This window comes from Caenorhabditis briggsae, assembly GCF_000004555.2.
Source record: "Caenorhabditis briggsae complete genome, chrII, whole genome shotgun sequence".
Taxonomy (NCBI): domain Eukaryota; kingdom Metazoa; phylum Nematoda; class Chromadorea; order Rhabditida; family Rhabditidae; genus Caenorhabditis; species Caenorhabditis briggsae.
Genome location: NC_013486.2, coordinates 208,405 through 227,767, shown reverse-complemented (window position 1 = coordinate 227,767; position 19,363 = coordinate 208,405). Strand labels below are relative to the sequence as shown.

At 39.1% G+C, this 19,363-nt stretch overlaps 7 protein-coding genes across 7 annotated transcripts; 2 read left to right on the top strand and 5 right to left on the bottom strand.

Annotated features, from left to right (window-relative positions):
- Positions 1-461: 461 nt before the first annotated feature.
- Positions 462-2,973, bottom strand: CBG25449 (the record flags this gene model as incomplete). Its single annotated transcript, XM_045241656.1, has 5 exons — positions 462-583; positions 642-1,136; positions 1,415-1,670; positions 2,190-2,662; positions 2,715-2,973. The coding sequence occupies 5 exons, from the start codon at positions 2,971-2,973 to the stop codon at positions 462-464; spliced, it is 1,605 nt and encodes a 534-aa protein (XP_045097973.1).
- A 482-nt stretch (positions 2,974-3,455) lies between these two features.
- CBG25448 lies at positions 3,456-4,040 on the bottom strand (the record flags this gene model as incomplete). Its single annotated transcript, XM_045241655.1, has 1 exon — positions 3,456-4,040. One exon carries the CDS (start codon positions 4,038-4,040, stop codon positions 3,456-3,458), a length of 585 nt encoding a protein of 194 aa, XP_045097972.1.
- Positions 4,041-4,511: 471 nt separating this feature from the next.
- On the bottom strand, positions 4,512-4,985 carry CBG25447 (the record flags this gene model as incomplete). Its single annotated transcript, XM_045241654.1, has 3 exons — positions 4,512-4,649; positions 4,699-4,877; positions 4,919-4,985. 3 exons carry the CDS (start codon positions 4,983-4,985, stop codon positions 4,512-4,514), a joined length of 384 nt encoding a protein of 127 aa, XP_045097971.1.
- Positions 4,986-5,979: 994 nt separating this feature from the next.
- Positions 5,980-7,418, bottom strand: CBG01002 (the record flags this gene model as incomplete). Its single annotated transcript, XM_002629718.1, has 4 exons — positions 5,980-6,351; positions 6,398-6,951; positions 6,996-7,284; positions 7,332-7,418. The coding sequence occupies 4 exons, from the start codon at positions 7,416-7,418 to the stop codon at positions 5,980-5,982; spliced, it is 1,302 nt and encodes a 433-aa protein (XP_002629764.1).
- Positions 7,419-10,239: 2,821 nt separating this feature from the next.
- CBG01003 lies at positions 10,240-17,011 on the top strand (the record flags this gene model as incomplete). The annotated part of the gene is made up of 10 exons (XM_045241653.1): positions 10,240-10,362; positions 10,413-10,541; positions 10,615-10,728; positions 11,037-11,591; positions 11,638-11,949; positions 12,333-13,413; positions 13,523-13,734; positions 13,780-16,662; positions 16,712-16,912; positions 16,964-17,011. 10 exons carry the CDS (start codon positions 10,240-10,242, stop codon positions 17,009-17,011), a joined length of 5,658 nt encoding a protein of 1,885 aa, XP_045091687.1.
- A 163-nt stretch (positions 17,012-17,174) lies between these two features.
- CBG01004 lies at positions 17,175-17,968 on the bottom strand (the record flags this gene model as incomplete). The annotated part of the gene is made up of 5 exons (XM_002629720.1): positions 17,175-17,240; positions 17,292-17,501; positions 17,546-17,635; positions 17,686-17,761; positions 17,805-17,968. The coding sequence occupies 5 exons, from the start codon at positions 17,966-17,968 to the stop codon at positions 17,175-17,177; spliced, it is 606 nt and encodes a 201-aa protein (XP_002629766.1).
- A 754-nt stretch (positions 17,969-18,722) lies between these two features.
- Positions 18,723-19,329, top strand: CBG01005 (the record flags this gene model as incomplete). The annotated part of the gene is made up of 3 exons (XM_002629721.1): positions 18,723-18,838; positions 18,933-19,176; positions 19,228-19,329. 3 exons carry the CDS (start codon positions 18,723-18,725, stop codon positions 19,327-19,329), a joined length of 462 nt encoding a protein of 153 aa, XP_002629767.1.
- Between the last annotated feature and the right edge of the window lie 34 nt (positions 19,330-19,363).

Here is a 19,363-nt window from a genome sequence, read left to right as displayed (position 1 = left end):
AAAGAAATCTGTCAGTTTTGCACAAATGCGGTTGTCAATTTTGAGAAAAACATGACAAGTTTAGTTCTTCAACTCTGGTTTCAATGAACTCAAAGATAAATTTGCTAGAAAATCAGTTTTTTCTTAAATGGAAGCAAGCGTCCAGACCTAGAAAATCCGTTCCCAGAAGAAAATCTAGCTTCCAGAATTACAAAATAAATATGTACCTTCACATAATCCTCGATCTCTCAATTCTTTGATGCGCTCCTGCGAAAACACCGAGCCTCCATAAGAAATAGTTTTTATCTAAATAAGCTACAGCTTCAGCATTACAACAATCCGCATCGAGGTATCCACAATCGAGCTTAAAAGTTGTAGTTGGTGCCCGCGGTGTGACAACGTAACTGTCAGTTGACTGACAATCACGGGTGTTGAGGAATAGTAACAAGAGAAATAAGAACATCATTCGAGGCACAGAATATCTATGTTTTGTTTTGAGAAAGAATGAGCAAATCCAAAATGATCATGAGACCGATATTCGGGGTTGCGTGGCAGCAGTCACAAGGCTCATTTATGAATTCGTACAGATGAATAAGAGATTGAACTAAAATAGAGTCAATTTTAGATCGTATAGTTCAGTTTTTCGCAAAAGTATTACTTACCTGTCAGCCCACAGAAACCATTGTTTTCCAAGTCCTGTAGAAAGAGACCTCCCAATAGCCCCCATAACTCTTTCCACAAAAGCTTGTTATTGTTCAAGTAAGCCAGGGACTCGGAACTGCAACAGTCTGGATCTACAGACTCACAATTGAGCTTGCTAGTTGTTGTGGCAATAGTAGTAGTAGTAATTCTCGTAGTAGTTGAAGATACACAAAAACCGCTACTATATAGAAGTTCTACATAGTTTTCAGCGAGTTGTTCGTTTCTCCAATTTGATCTGTTTTCGTCCATATAGTTAACAGCACTGATTGTACAACATTCTCCTTTATAATTTTTGGTGGTCCCGTTGGAACGGTATTGGAAACTGCTGGCTAAGAAACCACAGTCTTTAGGAGTTTGGCAATTTGCAGAATATAAGTAAATTAAAAGAATGTAAATAGAGAGCCTTTGAAAACAAATAGTCATTCTTCTTGCTTTGATGACTCTTCTAAAGCTTACTAGAAAAGAGTTTGGTTCTGCTCAATAAGTTTTTGATTCATCCCTAGAGTGACTAACGGGCACATGAATTTGGATGGATGTCAGAAAATCTACATACCAAGAAGATTCTAAAGAGATTTTCATAGTAATGATGTCACAAATTAATAGAGGAGTTACAGAAATTAAATTTGGTTACAGTAAACACTCTAATAGAAGGCCATTTAATGTGAGCTTGTATATCTCGGTTCCTGTCACAGATATATATTGAGGCGTGTAAAGAAAGTTCCATGTTTTTTACCTTCTGTTGATGTCTGCTCGTAACAATAACCCAACGAATTAAGTACATTCAACAGCTCATAATTCCGTCCATTATTCATCCAGTCCTTATAATACATAATACAGTAGTCCACCGCCTCTTTGTTACAACACTTTCCGTTGTACGTTAGTGGAAACTCTGGAGCTAAACTCCATGATTCAGAAAGCCAGAAGCAATCGATTGATGTAATGGGTATAGGAAAAATGGTTAGGCTTAGGAAAAGAAAAAATTCCATTTTCTGGAAGCCGAAAGCTAATAAATGAAAGAGGACGCTAATAAAAGCAAGAAATAAAGAAAGTTTCCCTACAAAATGCTCCAGTGCATTCCTGAGCTTTTTATGGGCTTTGGCATAAAAATTCAACAGATGTAGTTTGCCTTTCTCCAGTTTTGAACTCACCAGGTTTTGTGCTGCACAATGGTGTGCACTCATTTAAAGGTTTGAGATCATTGCTAATGTTTTTGGAATTTCCAGATAACCAAAAGCATAGCAATCGGAGTTGTCAAGTCATGAGTTTTCGGAGTCGTCATTTTTTTCTTCGGAGAAGAGATCAAAATATCACACCTATCAAGTTAGATTTCGTTTGTGGAAGTTGTTATTTTTCGTGCTATAATTTGATACTGCGTACAAGAGACAATAATACGTTCAGTACAGTTTTTTGCTACTTCCGTCCAGCTTTAAACCGCAGAATGATCCTTTCTAGCTCAGAAGTACCAACCACCGAAGATTCTAATGGTTTCTATAATTCCCACAACTTACATTGTTTGTAACACTAAACATACACTCACCACTTTTGCTAGACGTCTCTGCTTCTAAAGTACTTGCTAGACCGGTAGATTCGAATTCAGATGTAGTAGTGATAGTAGTAGAGGATGTCGAAATAACAGTCGAAGTTGTGCTTCTACCACAGAGACCAGAATTTCGTAATGCGCGTATGTAATCCCGGCGATCGATTTTCACTTTATTAGTAGTCCATTTATCATTATATGTTGCGTTCAGGTAATCAACAGATGCTGTATTACAACAGTCTCCGTAATAATCAGAAATTGTTATAAAATCAATTGAGTCTTTTAGCCAATAACAATCGAATCCTTCCGTCGTAGTGGTTGGAGATTCAGTAGTTGAAGATATGAGTTCAGTTGTGGAAGATAGCATGGCAGTCGTAGATGGTGTACTTGAAACAACACATAATCCTTCGATATACACAGCGGAGATCCTTAGTTCGGCGTTATCTGCGTTTTCCCTCCAATTGTTACCATACACCTTATCCATATACGAAACAGCATCTGGATTGCAGCATTGCCCATCGTAAGAGTAGGTTTGTTTTTTTATAGGGAACAGCTAGGTATCCACAATCCAGTGGAGTCGTTGATGAGGCTTCAGTACTACTATCTTGACAGTTTACAGTAGTGGAAACCACCACCAGAGACAACAAGACAAGTTTCATGAAGAGAGACCTTTTGAGAGTTATGCGAGTGAAAGTTTGAAAGGGAGGAAATGAGAATGAGCATAGATGAAAAAAATAGAGCTTAATAAGATGCATTGGAGCTTATTTTGATTGAATTGCTAGGATACCCGATACGCGAGCCTGGCAACTCGCGGGGATCGGGAATCGGAGAGTTTGACTCGTGTGACTTCTAGGAATATTTTCCTAGATTTTCTCGATAGGAATATTTCCGAAACCCAAACTCCTAACTCAAGTTAGATTCACTTTGTGGAACCCGGTGTTTTTCGTGATATAATTTGTTAAAGCTAACAGAAGAAGAGCAGCACGGTTTTCAGGACCAAAACTTCCGTGAAACAGCTTTAACCCGTACAATGATCCCTTCTATTACAGCTCAGAAGTATCCATCATCAAATAACGCTCCGTTTAAAACATCAGTCCGATCTTTGGAAAAACATAATGTAGCAATTAAAAAAAAAACAATATTTGAAAGTTAGAGATTGTAAATATGTAGTATTTGAAATGCTGCACAGTGCGATTTATGAACCGGACAGAAACTGAATTTCTTAACTTCAAAATCATTACAATTCTAACCCAAGACTACTTTTAACGATTTGGATAACACACACACAACCTAAACTATCGTTCATAACACTAAACATACACTCACCACTTTCACTAGTCATTTCTGCTTCTGTAGTACTTGTTAGATCAGTAGATTTGAATTCAGATTTAGCAGGACTAGTAGTGGAGGCTGTGCTAGCACCACAGATACCCCGCATTCTGTTGTACCAAGAACAATTTATTTCTTCAGTCGTAGTGGTTGGAGAATTAGTTGTTGACGATTTCAGTTCAGTTGTGGAAGATGTCGCAGCAGTCGTGGATGATGTACTTGAAACATCACACAATCTTTGATTAAACAAAAATGTGGTTCTTGAAACGGCGTCAGCTAGGTCTTCCCTCCAATTGCTACCATACTCCTCATCCATGTACGCCACAGCTTTCGGATTGCAGCATTGTCCATCGTAAGAGTAGTCATCGTTCTTATAAGAATTAGCAAGATATCCACAATCCAGTGGAGTCGTTGATGAGGCATCAGTGCTACTGTCTTGACAGTAGATGTTAGTGGTCAAAACCACCACTAGAGATAACAAGACAGGCTTCATAAGGAAAAACCTTTTCGGGAAACGGGAGACTGAAAGTTTGAAGGAGGAGGAGAAATGAGAATGAGAATGGATGAACAAAAAGCTTTATAAGATGCATTGAAGCTTATTTTGATAGAATTGCTAGGATACCGGGGACCCGCGCCCAGCAACTCGCGGGAATCGGGAATCGGAAAGCTTGACGGCGTTTGACTTCGAAGAGAAGAAGAAACATAATGAATGCATTATTTGAAATCTGTGTTTGAAGTCTAAGGTTTTCTCACAACTTTGAATACAGAAGAATTTGGAGTAGGGTATTTCTAGGTGTTTGAAAAACCTAGAGGGTAAAATTCTGAATTTTTCGAATATACTTTGTGGGGTAACCCCAGATTTTTTTTAGAACAGATAGACATTGATTCCTTTTTTTTCATAATTGGGGTACGAGTAACATAATAATTTTCATACTTCGTTAACTTTCTGTGAATTCACAATCTTTCAAAATCCAATCCAATCTCCTTTTGGTTTTTTGAAGATGCACGCGAATCTGTCATACTTGTTTGTTTCTCCTACCATGCTCCATTGGTGATGTCTACAAGCGAAAGATTTGGTGACCTCTCTTTCATCTTCGGCCAACTGAAAACTGGGGAATCAAAATTTCAAAGTTTTGGTCGAGAGCACTCACAATTGTAAAATTGGTAGTACCTTGGCCATTTATTCCAGCGATTCCGACTTTTTCGAATAGTCCTATACCATATCCTGAATTTTGGCAAGAAATCGAAATGGGTTGGCTGCAATTGAATTGCTGGATGGTTATATTAGTCGCTACAGTAACATAAGGTGAAACCGGCCAGGCACAGCAATCTAAAATTGGTCAATGGGTTTTAAACTTTTTTCGTTGGTACCATTCTGAGCGTTGCTATAAACAGCCAGAATAATAAGAAGGGCAGAAAGTAGAAGGACTCCTTTCATTTTCGGAACAAGTGGTTGAAGAACGAAACGGGATGGTGGTTTTTATACGGAAAAGGTAGCAATGAAAAGAGTAATAAACACCTATAGAATAGCAGTTTATTGAAAGAAAGTTATTGTTGGTTTTGGTGTTTTTATAGTTTTTGTACTGATGGATAGTATAGTTCAAGAAATCAAAGTAGCTGAGAGTACTGTATCGTGTTAGTTTGATTCCGTTTGATATTGAAATTTATAAGGATTTTGAGCTTGAATTAATGGGACGATTCCCTTTTTACGTCTAGTCTTCCAAAAAGGCAATAACTGAAAAATGATACATCTGGAGAAGGAACAAACCTGGAACTTATTTTAGATTCAGGGTTTCAATTTTTGTGGGATTCCTGAATTTTTTTGACATGAAGTTCAAAAATCGTATTGCAGCTATTCTTTCTTTTGAAAGTAAGGATCTCTTCTTTTTCTCTTTTCTTTTCCTGCAAAGAATATTCTCAAAGACTCAAATAACATTTATTAAATTCAAAAAACAAGATTTTTATGCAATTATCCATTTCCTCTCTAGTGTCTCGAAAACGCAAGTAAATCTTTATTACTCGGTAGGAAGCTCTTCCAGATGCCACTCGGAAGAAGATGGAGAACCGCAAACCAGTGTCTTTGTGATATAAATTTGTCCATGTCCAGCTGAAAGATTACATGGTTGGACAGGTCATGATTCAGAAAACTCACTATCTCTATGGGATTTCGTCCATTGATTCCAGCAATCCCAACTGAAGCTGGTCCCCCAAAAAATGGCGTAAATCAATACTTTGATTCTCATGTTTTTAATCAGAAACTGTTTACAAAGAAAAATTGATAGAGGGAAGTACCGTATGGAATAAAAATTTTAGTATGTGTGTGATTTTATGGTTTCTGTACTCTTGTGCTTAAAAATGAGTTGAAGTATTTATTTAAACATGAAAATGGCAAAAAAATCTACACGATTGTGGATAACCCAGATTAAAAATATCTATTGCTCAACGTCCTTCTTACAATGGAGAGTTGCAGAGCTGAAATACCATGTTATTGGAAACCCAACTTTCAAAAAATAAGTTCTCACCGTGGTGATATCTGGAAGTGGCTTAATGGTGTTAGCCAAGTTCTGAAGGGCAGCGAATGGACACAAAGCTGCTCCATTGCACATTGGGACTTGTGTGGTGACATCAGCGATGTTGGCATTGGCATTCGAGCGGTAAAGAACCTTGAAGAATCTCTCATTGGTTTGTGTGTTTCTGTGGAACTCCAAGAAGATTCCAGCGGCGTATGCTGGCCATCCGTCAATAGTGTCAGCGATATTAGGGATTCCAAGAGCAACGAGAACGGCGTAGACGTTGTTGTCATGCTGAACATTTTCTAAATGTTATAGAAGATCGGATTTTTTAATTTACAATGGAGTATCCATAGAACTTCAACTGCTTCAAGTATCCGGTGCAGTTCTCTCCAAGTTCTGCGCAATCGAATTTCTCAGAAGCTCTGTTGTACAACTCATTGATGATGACTCCAGCTCGAACCTTCTTCATCTCCAGAGCCACATCAAGACCGTTAGAGACTGCGGAGTTTTGGAAGTTACCCTCCAAGAATCCCTTGACTGGAGCATAAACAGTTTGCGACTGGTAGTACAAGTCCTCATTGTACCATGGAAGTTTCTCGTACATGGTCTTGTTGAAGTAGGCTCTTTGACACTTCCACGTGTCCGGGTAGGTGTAGAAGGTGTCGATTCCGGTGGTCATATTGTAATGTGGGCCGATTTGACGGTTAAGAAGAACGACTTGCTGGAATTTAGGAAGCACTTCTGGGAGAGCAAGCATGCGAGCTTGGAGGAGATCGTATCTTGGGCATGGGCAGTTTTGACTGGCAGCACATTGTTGTGGTCCGTCAACATGAACCGGAACAAAGGTGAGTCCTGGTTGCCATTTGAAAGGGGTGAACGGATAATCCACGTCTGAAATTTTCTTTTTACTCGATCAGATTAATCCACTGGCTTACTTGGAATATCGTACAAGCTTGGTGGGAACATTCCATATAGCATAGACATTGCAGAAATGATGGTTCTATTGAAGTCGGTAGATCTCACATAAACTTCCTTTGATGCATACTTTGGCTTCAAGAAGTTGAAGGTATTGACATATCTTTGACGAATAAGTCTTCCCAGATCGTTCATCTCTCCCATTCCAATGGCAGTGAGCTCTCCGAGACCACCTCCTCCGAAAATCCAGTCCTTCTCGTAGATGGGGTACAAATCGATTTGAGACGCGCGTTCTCCATGACGCCACATCTAAAGATCTGGTTTCTAATTAAGATATGAATCTGAAAACCACTCACGGATTGCACAAACTCCAGCTTGATATTTCCGGATTGAGCAGCGACATAGCCTAGAGCTACCAAGCAAAGACTGAAAGCCTTGATCATGGTTGATGATCGACAAGCCTCCAGGGCGACCCTTTTAAAGATTTTGAACTCATAAAAACCTTATTAAAATTATCAGTCGTCAGATAACGACATGGTCAGTTCATGCTTCGTTTTAGTGTCCCGCTTTTGATCTTCTCTCGTGATAGTTGGCGCGAAAAAGATAAAACTTGGACTTTTTGTGTGCAAAGTGATAAAATCGAGGTAAAGAACATGTTGACAAACCGTTTTCGCAACATTTTATAGGTTATCAGTTGGGAATGGTCTAAAATCGAAAGACAAAGTATAGCGAAAGTTTTCGAAAATGATGACAGCACAGTTCGAGATTGGCGTAACTTTGTGAACTCTGTCTAAAAGTGCAAACTGACTATGGATAGCACAATGAAGTGGATAATCTGGAATAAAATCTTGATATTCAGCCAGATCATGATTCGAGGATCGAAATTATACTAAATACAACAAGGGGAAAGTCTGAACCTTTTTAGATAAACCAAATTTCAGATACCGTAAACACTCAAATAGAACCTCACTCGAACCGTCAACTTTGAGCCTATACATCTCATTTCCTGTTAAAGATATCAAAAAGTAGTGAACTAACAAAATGTTTATTTTATGTCAAAAATATTTTGTCAGTTGACCAATTTTTTGATATTTTTTACTAGAAATGAGATATATAGCTCAAAGTTTTTAGGGTGTCGTTCAATTAGAGTGTTGGTAAATGGAAGGAGTGTCCGGACCTTTCGAAGATGCTAGACTATAAGAATCTAAAAAGTTCCAGTCTACTCTGAAATTTTTCAAAAAAAAAATTTAAACTACTAGACTCGCTCAAACCTTTCTCAAACCTAGACTTCCTCAAACCTAATAGATCAAAAAATTTTATTTGATATTTTGTTTTATTTTTTTGAAAATATTCTCAACATTCGTTTTGTTTTTGGAAATCAATTTTCCTTCTTCCACAACTTTCACAATCACAAGACTCTTCTCATCTTCTCAAATTAGCTCCATCATTGGCGTGCATCATGACAGAAATGGAGGAAATGAGGTTTTCCCACTTCTTCGTTTTTCCCTTTCGTTCGAGCTGAGAGGAATCCAATTATATTGCTCATGCTTCTCTTTTTGCAGCGAAATTAAAACGTTTTGCTGAAAAGAGGCGGCTGAAGAGATTGAACATCGCAATCCAGAATGTTTTGAAACATGTCTTGTGCCAGTTAGAATTTTTTTAGTATAAAAAACTTAAATGATTATCCCGCATAAGTCAACCACTCTCGACATCCCATGTGTTATTTTGCTCAACTCAAAGAAAAAGATAGAGAGAACGGAGAAAACGGAGAAAACTGCTCTCTTCTTTTCAGTATTCATTTCCATTAATAGTGCTTTGAGCTCTTCTTCTTCTTCTTTTTCTTCTTGCTGGTTCTCTCATCTTCTGAATTCCAGCGAGACACTTTTTGTAGTTCGGACGATGTTCCACTAATCCTCTTAAACACCAAAATGGAGGCTGACTAGCGAGTTCAGTTTAGAGATTAGTGGAAAGAACCTGCTACTTTCCTGCTGGCTAGTTAGAATTTTTCACAATTTCAGTTGAAATTGCTATTTTGCAAAAAGGTTACTGTAGGAATTGAAATTATCATTTTGCAAAAATATTACTGTTGAATTTGAGTATAACATACTTGTAATCCGGGCCTTTGTCGGGCCTTTGCGGGCCCTGCCATAATTTCTTTCAGAATCGATATTTCCAAACCAACTAAACTTGATATGATAGAGCTCCACGAGTACTACAAAACGGTATTATTTGGAATACTGTATCTTATCTATGAACAAAGTTACAGATCATAAAGTGGCTTTTCTCGCAGGGCTCTCCAGGCCCGGGCGGGGCCTGCTTTTTTTGTTCCTTTTGCTCAGTAACTCTGTTCATAGACAAGATACAGTATTCTAAATAATACCGTTTTGTAGTACTCGTGGAGCTCTATTATATCTGATAGAGTTGGTTTGAAAACATTGATTCTGAAAGAAGTTATGGCAGGGCCCGCGAAAGCCCGGCAAAGGCCCGGATTACAAGTATGGAGTATTACAATTTTTTTCCTAATTTTGGTCCTATCTAACTTGCCCTTTCATAATTTTCAAGTACCGTAAAATATGGTAGTAGGGCCCCCGCATTGCTAAGTTTGAGCTCAATGATATCGGTCCGTATAAGAAGGTTTACGGTAAGGTTTACTGCGTTTTCCTATTTTTCATTCATCACTCCAACTTGTCCATTCAGAATCTTCAAGAATTTTTGTTGTTCCATTTATTAATGAAAAGTTTAAAAATAAAACTTTCGTTAGGTTCCGGAAAATGAGTTTTCGAATGTTCTTATTATTAAGGTCTTCTGGCTCTTTATTTTTCCCAAAATTCTTATTTACATAGTTCCAGTACCCTTACTTTTCATAGTGCATCCGAATAACTGACCACGTCCCATAAATGACCTTTTTCCGCCCTTCTCATTTTTATTTGGCATGAAGGCGTCCGTCCTCCAACGCGTCTCTTCTTTTCCTCACCCTCATTCCTTTTCTCTGGGCTCTCTTCTCCCGCTCTTCTCTTCTACTAGTAAACGAAGCAAACAACGAAAGGTTGCCCCATTGGACTCTGATGGTTTTTATTGAAAGGTGGAACCTTGGCTGAATAATCCAGGCCTAAACTTCATTATTTTTGTAGAATTCTTTTTCAATAACTGTTCCTTAAGGTTTCCTTCTTCTTTCGTAATTCGCAAATTTTCCAATTCAAGTTTTTCAATTTTTTGAATTTTTTCAATTTCTGGAATCCTTTTTTAATTGACTTTTTCAGAAAGATGTATCCATCTAAAAATCAAATTGGGCAGAAACAGAACCATAAAAAATTCACACAAAATCCTGAACCGTGCCATTTCGACAATTGGGAACGACCAAGTGAAGCTTATGCTGGAACTTCTGGGGTGAGTTTTTGAATCATCATTTTTTTCCAATAACCTAAAAAAAATTTCAGACCCACCGAATCGCTGATTGGTCCAAGCCATGGGACCATGAATCCATCAAGTATGAATCAACAGAGAAGGCTAAAAAAGCTTTCGTCAAATCGAAAAATTATGATTCAGAGTCCAATAGTGATATTGATGTAAGTATTAGCATTAATAACGCAAATTCTGTAAATTGTCATTAGAGCGCACTTGCTGATTCTTGTTTTTCAGGATGGACCAAGTACGTCAGAAAAGAACAATTACAACGAAAAAGATGTTTTTGGAAAATTGGATGATGACAAAGAACATGACTGGGAACCAAAGAATAATTCAGTGAAACTAGAGGTTAGAATTTACCATAAACATTCTCATAGAAAGCCACCCAAATCGTTCACTTTTAGAAGATAATTTATTGATCAGAAGAAATATGGCACAAAAGTTATAACGGGGGGGGGGGGGGGGGGCACTTTGAGCTCTTGGTTCCTTTAATAGATCTTTCCTTTAATAGATCTTGGTTCCTTTAATAGATATAAAAAAGTGGTTAACTAACAAAATGTTTATTACTAGATAATTGAGCTGAAAGTTTACAGTGTGGGCGGCGTTTTATTAGAGTGTTTAAGCATATGCCCCTGGACTTATGTTCAATATTTCAGGTCAACTGGTTGCCTGCTAAGAGATGGGATGAGTCGTCAGAAGACGATAGTGAACAAAATGATCAGTTTTCAAGAAGTTTGGAAGCTCTGAAACAGGAGGAACAAGAAGAATACTACAACAGTTGGGATGAGGAATCAAATGATGAAGAGGAAAAGATACGAAATCCGAATAAGAAATTGAGAGATTCAGCACCTACTAATAAGAACTCAGCACCTAATAATAGGTGCATTAGATGGGATGAGTCGTCAGAAGACGACAGTGGACTCAATGATCAATATTTAAGAGATTTGAAAGCTATGAAGCAGAAAAAACACAAAGAATACTACAACAGTTGGGATGAGGAATCAGATGATGAAAAGCGTAAGAAACGAAATCCGGATAAGAAATTGAAAGATTTGGGATATACAAAACAGAAAGAGAAACAGGAGAAAATTGTGGTTTCGGAAGTTCAGCCCAGACTCTCCAATTTTCCTAGATTTGTGGTACCAGTCGTTGGAAAAATGCCTGTTAAAAAATCTGAAGTGGAAAAATCTATGGCAAAGATGAGCTTTGAGGTAACCTCATTGAATTAAATATAGAAAATTACAAATGAAATTTCAGAATCCAGAAAAATCGGAACTAAAAGTGGAAAGAACAAAAGCCGACGAAGCCAAATCAGGAGATAAAATTGGTCTTCAAAATTCCAAAACTTTGGATATTAAAACACAGGAAACTTCTAAAGCTGAAAAGGAGGAAACCAAGGTTCCCAGGAAAAGTTTGGAAAGTTCCAAAGAGCCTAAATACTTGAAACAGAAAAAAGAAACAACTCAAGTATCTGAAAATGAAGGAACTTCAACAATTGAAGAAAAGAAGCCTGGAATTTTTTCTTCGTTTCTGTTAGACCGTCCAATTTTTGAGGCCCGGAGTTTTGAGGTACTGTGCTTGTCCGCCGGTGATGAAGCTTTTGGCCGAACATTTATTTGAACGCGCAACTTCGATTTTGAAGCGAAGGCAACAAACGTTTTCGAATAAATGCATGCGCCTTTGATAAATACCGTATCTCGAAAATATTTTTTCTGTCCATTTTTTTCAGATTTTTGCTCTTTTTTTGCCGATCCTCTGCAATACTCAACTGAATTTTCTTAAAAAGTAAAAAAAGCAGACAAAAAACTGGGAAAAGCAAATTAACTTCAAAATACAGTATCAAAGGCGCATGCCGCCTTTAAATAAGTTTTCTGTGGCCAGGTCCATCGCCGCCGGACGAAAATCCTCTAGTTTTTTTTTGAAATTTTGTTGAAAAATATCGCATATTTCAGGATTTATCGCAACCAACAACTTCCACCGCAACGCTTTCAAACGAGCAAGTTTCTTTTGAGAATCCAATTGGAGTTTTCATGGCAGGAATTTCGAATCGGAGGCCTGATCGCCGAGAACGGAGACGTTTGAAAAAGCAAAAAGCGGAAGAAGTTAAGCGTTTGCCGGACGAGGAATTCGAAGAACTGTGTAGGCTCCACGCACTTGAAACCGAGAAAAACGTTTTCTCTCAATTCTACGCTAAGAAATGGCCTCGCCAATTGAGAAAGCCCAAAAATAGAGAAATCTCCAATTTCAAGCATTCGGAGGGCGCGGAATTTGCAGCCAAATCCTATTTTTGGGACAACAACTGGGACTTTGATTTACCGGAACTTCCAAAACCCGAACAGATGATCATGCCTCTTCCAACATCTACACCTGATGTTTATGATGATTTTGCATTCTATCGAGTGTTGATGGAGAAGGAAGACAAGTACATCTTGGTTGCATGCCACGCCAATGTTCATGGCTTCCATCGAGGAGATCTTCGATTCTTGGAAATCAATTCTAGGTCAAGACTGAATAGGTTGGAAGGACAAAGTGTGATCGGGAGCTTGTTTCTTGGAGATATTGTCGCTGTTACCGAACTTGCCAGGAATTCTGAAGCGATATCACCGGTGAGAGATGTCGATGTCTCATTAGTAACTCCGGATACCTCTTGTTATTGGATTGTGTCAAAAATGATACTGTACCCTCGAAATGTAGACAAAAAATCTCCAGTTTTATTTTCAATCGTGAATAGAATGGCAGCAATTAAAGGAGAGAACGAACCAATGAATCTGAATGTAGACAACTGGGATATGATGCATGCTGACTCTATCTACACCGGATTGACGTTTCGTCCAGAGACGCTGGAGTACCACTTTTCGAAAGATTACCAAAAGAAAAAAATTAATGAGCTTGTCGTCAGTGCAAGAACTATCCGCAGCTATCCAGGAATATATGGAACAATCTTTAAGTTTAAAGAAGGCGATCATCGGGAAGAGTTCAAAAAAGAAATGCATTTGAATACTTACACTGATGTCTCGAGCCCTGAAACGACTGGTAAGGAGAAAATGATATTTGCGGGTTTTATTGAAAATTTGCAAAAAAAACATAAGGATTTTTGAAATTGTACCTAGTGATATTTTATCACCCAAATTTTGAGTTTCAGAACCTGCGAACGCTTCCTCTGAGAGTTCTTCAAGAGTGCCAACACCTATTCAGAAGCCAGAATGCCCAAAACCTAGCTACTTCTCCGCCTATGCCTATACATCAAACCGTTCTGAATCACCTGCTTATGTGAACCCGTTTGGAGTTCTAAACTCGGATTTCATTGCAGAAGTCGAAGAAAAAACAGAAGAGGAGAAAATAAAGGAGACAGAGGTACACATCGAAACAAACTTTTTTTCATAAATTATTTATTTTCAGGAGTCCAAAGAATTGAAGCGGCTTGCTGAGTTAGAACACGAGAAGAATGTTTTCTCACAGTACTACCAGAAAAAGAGCGGCAACAGAAGAGAAAATCACCGTGGTAGGAAGTCACCACAGATACCAAAAACCAGGAAGCCCTCAAGCTGTAAACACCACGAAGCCATCGAGTTCGCTGCCAAGTCCAACTTGTGGGATAACAACTGGGACAAGGACCTGCCAATGTTGCCAAGATCACAGGAAATTATCATGCCGCTGCCTGCATCTGCACCTGCGCAGACTGAAGTTTGTGGATTATATCGAGTGTTGATGGAAAAGAATGATAAGTACATCTTGATTGCGTGTCATGTGAACGTTCATGGATATCATCGAGGTGATCTTCGATTCTTGGAAGTCAATTCTAGGTCAAGACTGAAAGGATTGAGTGAGCAGAGTGTGATTGGTAGTCTGTTTCTTGGAGATATCGTCGCTGTCACTGAGCTCGCCAGGAACTCCAACGCCCAATCTTCAGTGAGAGACGTCAAGGTGTCATCTGTCACTCAGGAAACTAGATGCTATTGGATCGTGTCGAATATGATTCTGTACCCCCGGATTCTCAAACCAGATGTTACATTCTCCTTCTTGAAAAATCGAATGGCTGTGGTGAAAGGGGAGGACGAACCGATGCGTGTAAACTGTGATGACTGGAAAACGGTGGCACCTGATTTGATCTATACTGGAATGGCATTCTCACCAATCAAACTGGATGACAATTTCTCGGACGATTTCCAACGAAAAAGCAAAAACCTGCTTATATCGAATGTGTTAAAAATTTCGAGCTATCCCAACGCATTCGGAATCATCTACAGTTATGAAGAATGTAGTGAACAGAACGAAGAGTTCAAAATTGGCACGAAAGCTTACTCAGACACTCTTGAAATTCATAAGTATAAACGAGAGAGAATCGTGGAGACATGTTCATTAATGGGATTCAGTGCAGCCAATACAATTTTCAATGGCCGATTCGACTGCCGCGCATTCCATATGTACGATGTGTCTAAAGAAGGTCCCACTGTTAGATTCCGAATCGAAAACCCACGAAACCGCCCGACACTTGGTCTGTGGAACAATGGAAACAAAATCCTCATTGGTGGACCGACGGGAGATACCAATGGTACCATTGAAACAGTGATGTGTAATTCAAGCCATATGGGATGGCTGAAGATTGCAGCAAGACTCACCAGAGAATGCCCCAAAGATTTTCGCTTCAATGGTGATTTGTTTGTATCACAACGAGAGCCAAAAGACCATTATTACTTGTATGATGGATATTTCCAAGACATGGCGCCGGAGAGTAATGGAAGGAAGATAATTGAGACATTGTATGGAGGAAAACCATTGGAACTTCGAACTGGAGATGTTGGTGGAGAATACTTCTTCCCAAGTACCCCGGAACCAATTCGTCTAAACGTATTTCAAAAAGAATATGTTCAAATGCTGCTTGATGGCAATCCACTTGTCATAGGATCATCACCATTCGGATGTGGTAAGTCTATGACTATCATCACGGCGGCACTGGAGATTTATAAACGAAATGCGGAGAGAAATCTTGTCGGGAAGACCCATCAACTTTTGATTACGCAGAGTAATTTCGCGAGTGTCAACTTGATCGAGATCGCCAGAAAGACATGTAACAGTGGAGATGAAAAACTTCGGAATATGAAATTCATGAGATTTATTACCGACAAAAATTGGAATGAGCAACCGGATCATGGCCGAACGAAGTTTGATATGCCGTTTTTGATGAACAAGGTTTTCAAGCAATGGGCGATAGGAGAGCTGGATGGAAATGAGCTCATGACGCACCATACGAAGAGCATGATTGCGCATATCATCAGAAATGGGACGGTAACTGTGGACGAGTTGTGTTCTGCGGCTAGAAGAGTTTTTGATAAATATGGAGACTGCAAGATACCATTTAGTGGCCATCTAACAGAAGCATTCTTCATTCTCTACGAACCGGATCTTATTATGACTACCGCTGATTCGTCGAAAAGTGTTTGCACTTTATTGGATAAAAAATATGAAACTAACAAGAACGAATGCACTACAGTTCAAATCGATGAGGCTAGTCAGCTACCAGAATACACTCTGTTGGGACTACTCAAAACTTACAACAAGGCAAACTTTGGATTGATCGGAGACATCCATCAACTTCCTCCGTTTTGCATGGAAGAACTCGAAGGGCGTCTCAAAGAATTCGGTATTGGTAACACAATGGAACGAGCGATTCAAAATAAACTCTTCCCGATTTCAAACCTTCGATATGTCTATAGATGCCACCCACAGACGACTGCTTTGTTGAGTGAGCTGTTTTATGATGGAAAGCTGATCTCTGGAGTCACTGAAAGCCAACGGAATGAATTTATGATAAAGAGAAAGGATTTCTGGCCGAATCCCAGTTACCCAGTTATGATTATCAATCATATGGGTACCTGTCAAAGAATGGGAACCTCTGCTCAAAACCACTCGGAGAAGGATCTAGTCAGCTATATGGTTCAGAATCTGTTGGATCAAAGAAAATACACACTGAAGCCACAGGATATTGGAGTCATTTCTTTTTACGCTGCACAAACGTCACTGCTAACCGAACAACTTCGACGGAGTGGTGTGAAGTGTGGTACGGTGGACGCGTTTCAAGGATCCGAGAAAGAGGTGATCATTTTGTGTTGTACAAATGAGCATGCGACTGAATTCATGCAATGCAAATTTCGATTGAATGTGGCTCTATCGAGAGCGAAACAAGCGACGGTGATTGTTGGAAATTTGGGATACTTGAGGAAAGCAAAGTATTGGAATGCGATTGTTAAAAGAGTGGAAGCTTATGGAAACTTGAGACAATCGGTGAGTGGCAAAAATGTCTTTCTTCTGCTGTAATTATTATTATTTTCAGGACGACAAAAATCTCTTCAACTCCCGACAAGCCTATGTATCCACGTCATCGTCATATGTCAAAAATCCGTTTTATATGCATGATCCGTACAATCGTAATGCTCCAGTCGAATCGGTTCTAAACTATCCGACTGGTCAACGCCAGAAAAACCATAAAAGGAATGAGACGCGCCAACAGCAGGATGATAATGCCATGAGCGGGGTAATCGAGCCTTGATTGGTTTTTTACTGCAAAATTCGATTTTTCTTACAGCGATGGGACAACAACTCCTGGTCCTATTATAATAATGGATACCGATGATTGCATGGATGTTTTCAACTATTTCGACCTATATTAAATCTGTAGTTTTTTTGTTTTTAATTGTGAATTTGTGATTAAATAAACCAGGTTTCATATTTACAGCAATAAGCAATGCATGGTAGCAATGCATGGTAGAATTTTGAAACAAAATATGAAGAGAAATTTAATGAACAAGCTCGAGAACTCCTTGTCGAATCAGCATTTCGCAGTCTTGACGTGGAAGGGAGTGCTGAAACACAAAAAATAATAATGGCTGAAATTATTGCTTGAAATAACAAACCAAACTATCCTTTGTTAGCTGAACTTGTGTCCCATCCGACGTCTCAAATTCTCCATAATCCTCCAGGGTTCGGACTTGCACGAAGAGTGTCTTGGGCGGTGCGGTATGCAGCAAAAGGTTGACACCAGCTTCACCTAAATTCGACTGAAACCGGGCTAGTGTGCTGGAGTACTCGTTGAAGAATTGAATTTCAGCTTCGCAGAGAGCGTTCTGAGAAAGGAGATAATTTTTTGTAGCGAAAAGGCGGTACTTACTCTGACGGACGCTGGAAGCGCTCCTCCGTACCGCCATCGGAAGGATCTGATTCTATTCTTGCGCTCGTTGACGTAGGCCATCATGCATCTCTGAAAACTAAAAACTGACATAAAATTTCAAAAATAGCTAATTTCCGAACCCGAATATGACACATCGCTGCTAAACGTGGCTGGAGAAGTGAAGGATCGTGCTCGAGTCCGTTGCGCATTCTCTCGCTGTAAAATTAATTGTCGTCGTCGTCAAAAAATTGAAACTCACACAACAGCGGCGTTTTTATGAAACAGTTCGTCGATTTTCTTCTGACACTGTCTTACGAGATCGGCATTATACGGCGGTAGAACATCTGGATTTCTTTTCATCTCCATCACAAGTTGGAGGGCTTTGTCGGCGACTCCACCACGCTGTTGGTCGTTAGAACTCATTTCTCTGCTGTAAAATTGTCAATGAACACAAAGATTCACTGTTTTTCAGTAAATATATACTAAAAGTCAACAAACGAGTGAGAAAACTTCAAAATTTAAATTTCACTGAATTTCCCTCCAGTTTTCGGCCCGCGGACTAGTTTTTGGCGGCTCTTCCATCGCCGATGGGTCTCGCAACGAAAGAGGAAAAAGATAGCCGCCCGTTGTAAATAACTTGCCTTTCAGAGATTTTACGTTTTTTTCAGTGGTTTTTTCAAGGTTTTAAGCCAAGATATGTTGAAAAAATGATAATTCAGATTATTATGCACCTTCTGATGTGTCATGTGTTCCAAATCTGACGGAATTCAGGCTGAAAATCTTCTAGAAAATCTCGAGTTAATTTTTGTCGCTTCTATTTTTCCGTTCAGAAATGTTTCTTTTCCTGTCAAACAGAAAAATAGCGAAGAAGGTTGTGTCCGACATAATTTGCTTATTTTTTGAGTTTGAATTTGCTTATTTTTTGAGTTTAAAACGCCCAGACAAAATGCAAATCATCTGTTGATTTGGAAAAAAAAATCAGTGTCAAGTAATTTCAATATTATCAAAGCATCGCCTGAAGAAGTTAATCTGTCAATAATTAGGTCTCAAAAGTTTTTTACAGGAATTCGTTGAGTCATGAATTATTGTCGGTTCGTTCGTTCCTGTATCATTTTTTTTGTCTTCTGTCGAATTTGGTTTCCAATCTATCAATTTTAATCGAATATAATTTTCAGTAATGTCCTGGTTCCGTCCTCCACCACCACACACTCAACTCAGACCATGGGTTCCGGACGCGATCTTCATCCCGATCTCTCGCGCTGTTGAACGCGTAGGAGTGTTCTTCTACAACCGGTTCGTTTTTTATTATCAAAAATTGTTCGACTACAAGCTTAGATATTTGAAAAAGTTATTGTTGCGAATTACTGAACAATATTTATATTTTCAGTGTCCTTAACAAGACCGAAATCGGATTGTTCGACAAGAGATGGAACAAGAACGTTCACGGACCATACTGCCACTGGAGATATTACGGAAAGCTCGACACCAAGCTTATGGACGTGAAGCTCGGAGAGCTCCCAGCCTGGATTGCTCGTCGTGAGAAGACTCCATCAGCATTCTACAACGAGTTCATGCGCAACGTCTGGAGAGTCCACAACCTCTACTACTCAGGACCAGTTTACAATAACACCGTAAGATTAATTTAGGTGTAAATTTGCAAGATAAAAGTTGTGTTTTTTCAGGTCAAGGTCATCTTCCGTTTCATCTTCGCTTACTCGTTCCTTAACTGGCTCGTCAAGTCTCACCGTTACGTTGACTTCCAGAAGACCATGTACCATTGGTAGACGCCAACGTCTTCGTCTACTCTTCAAAGATCGA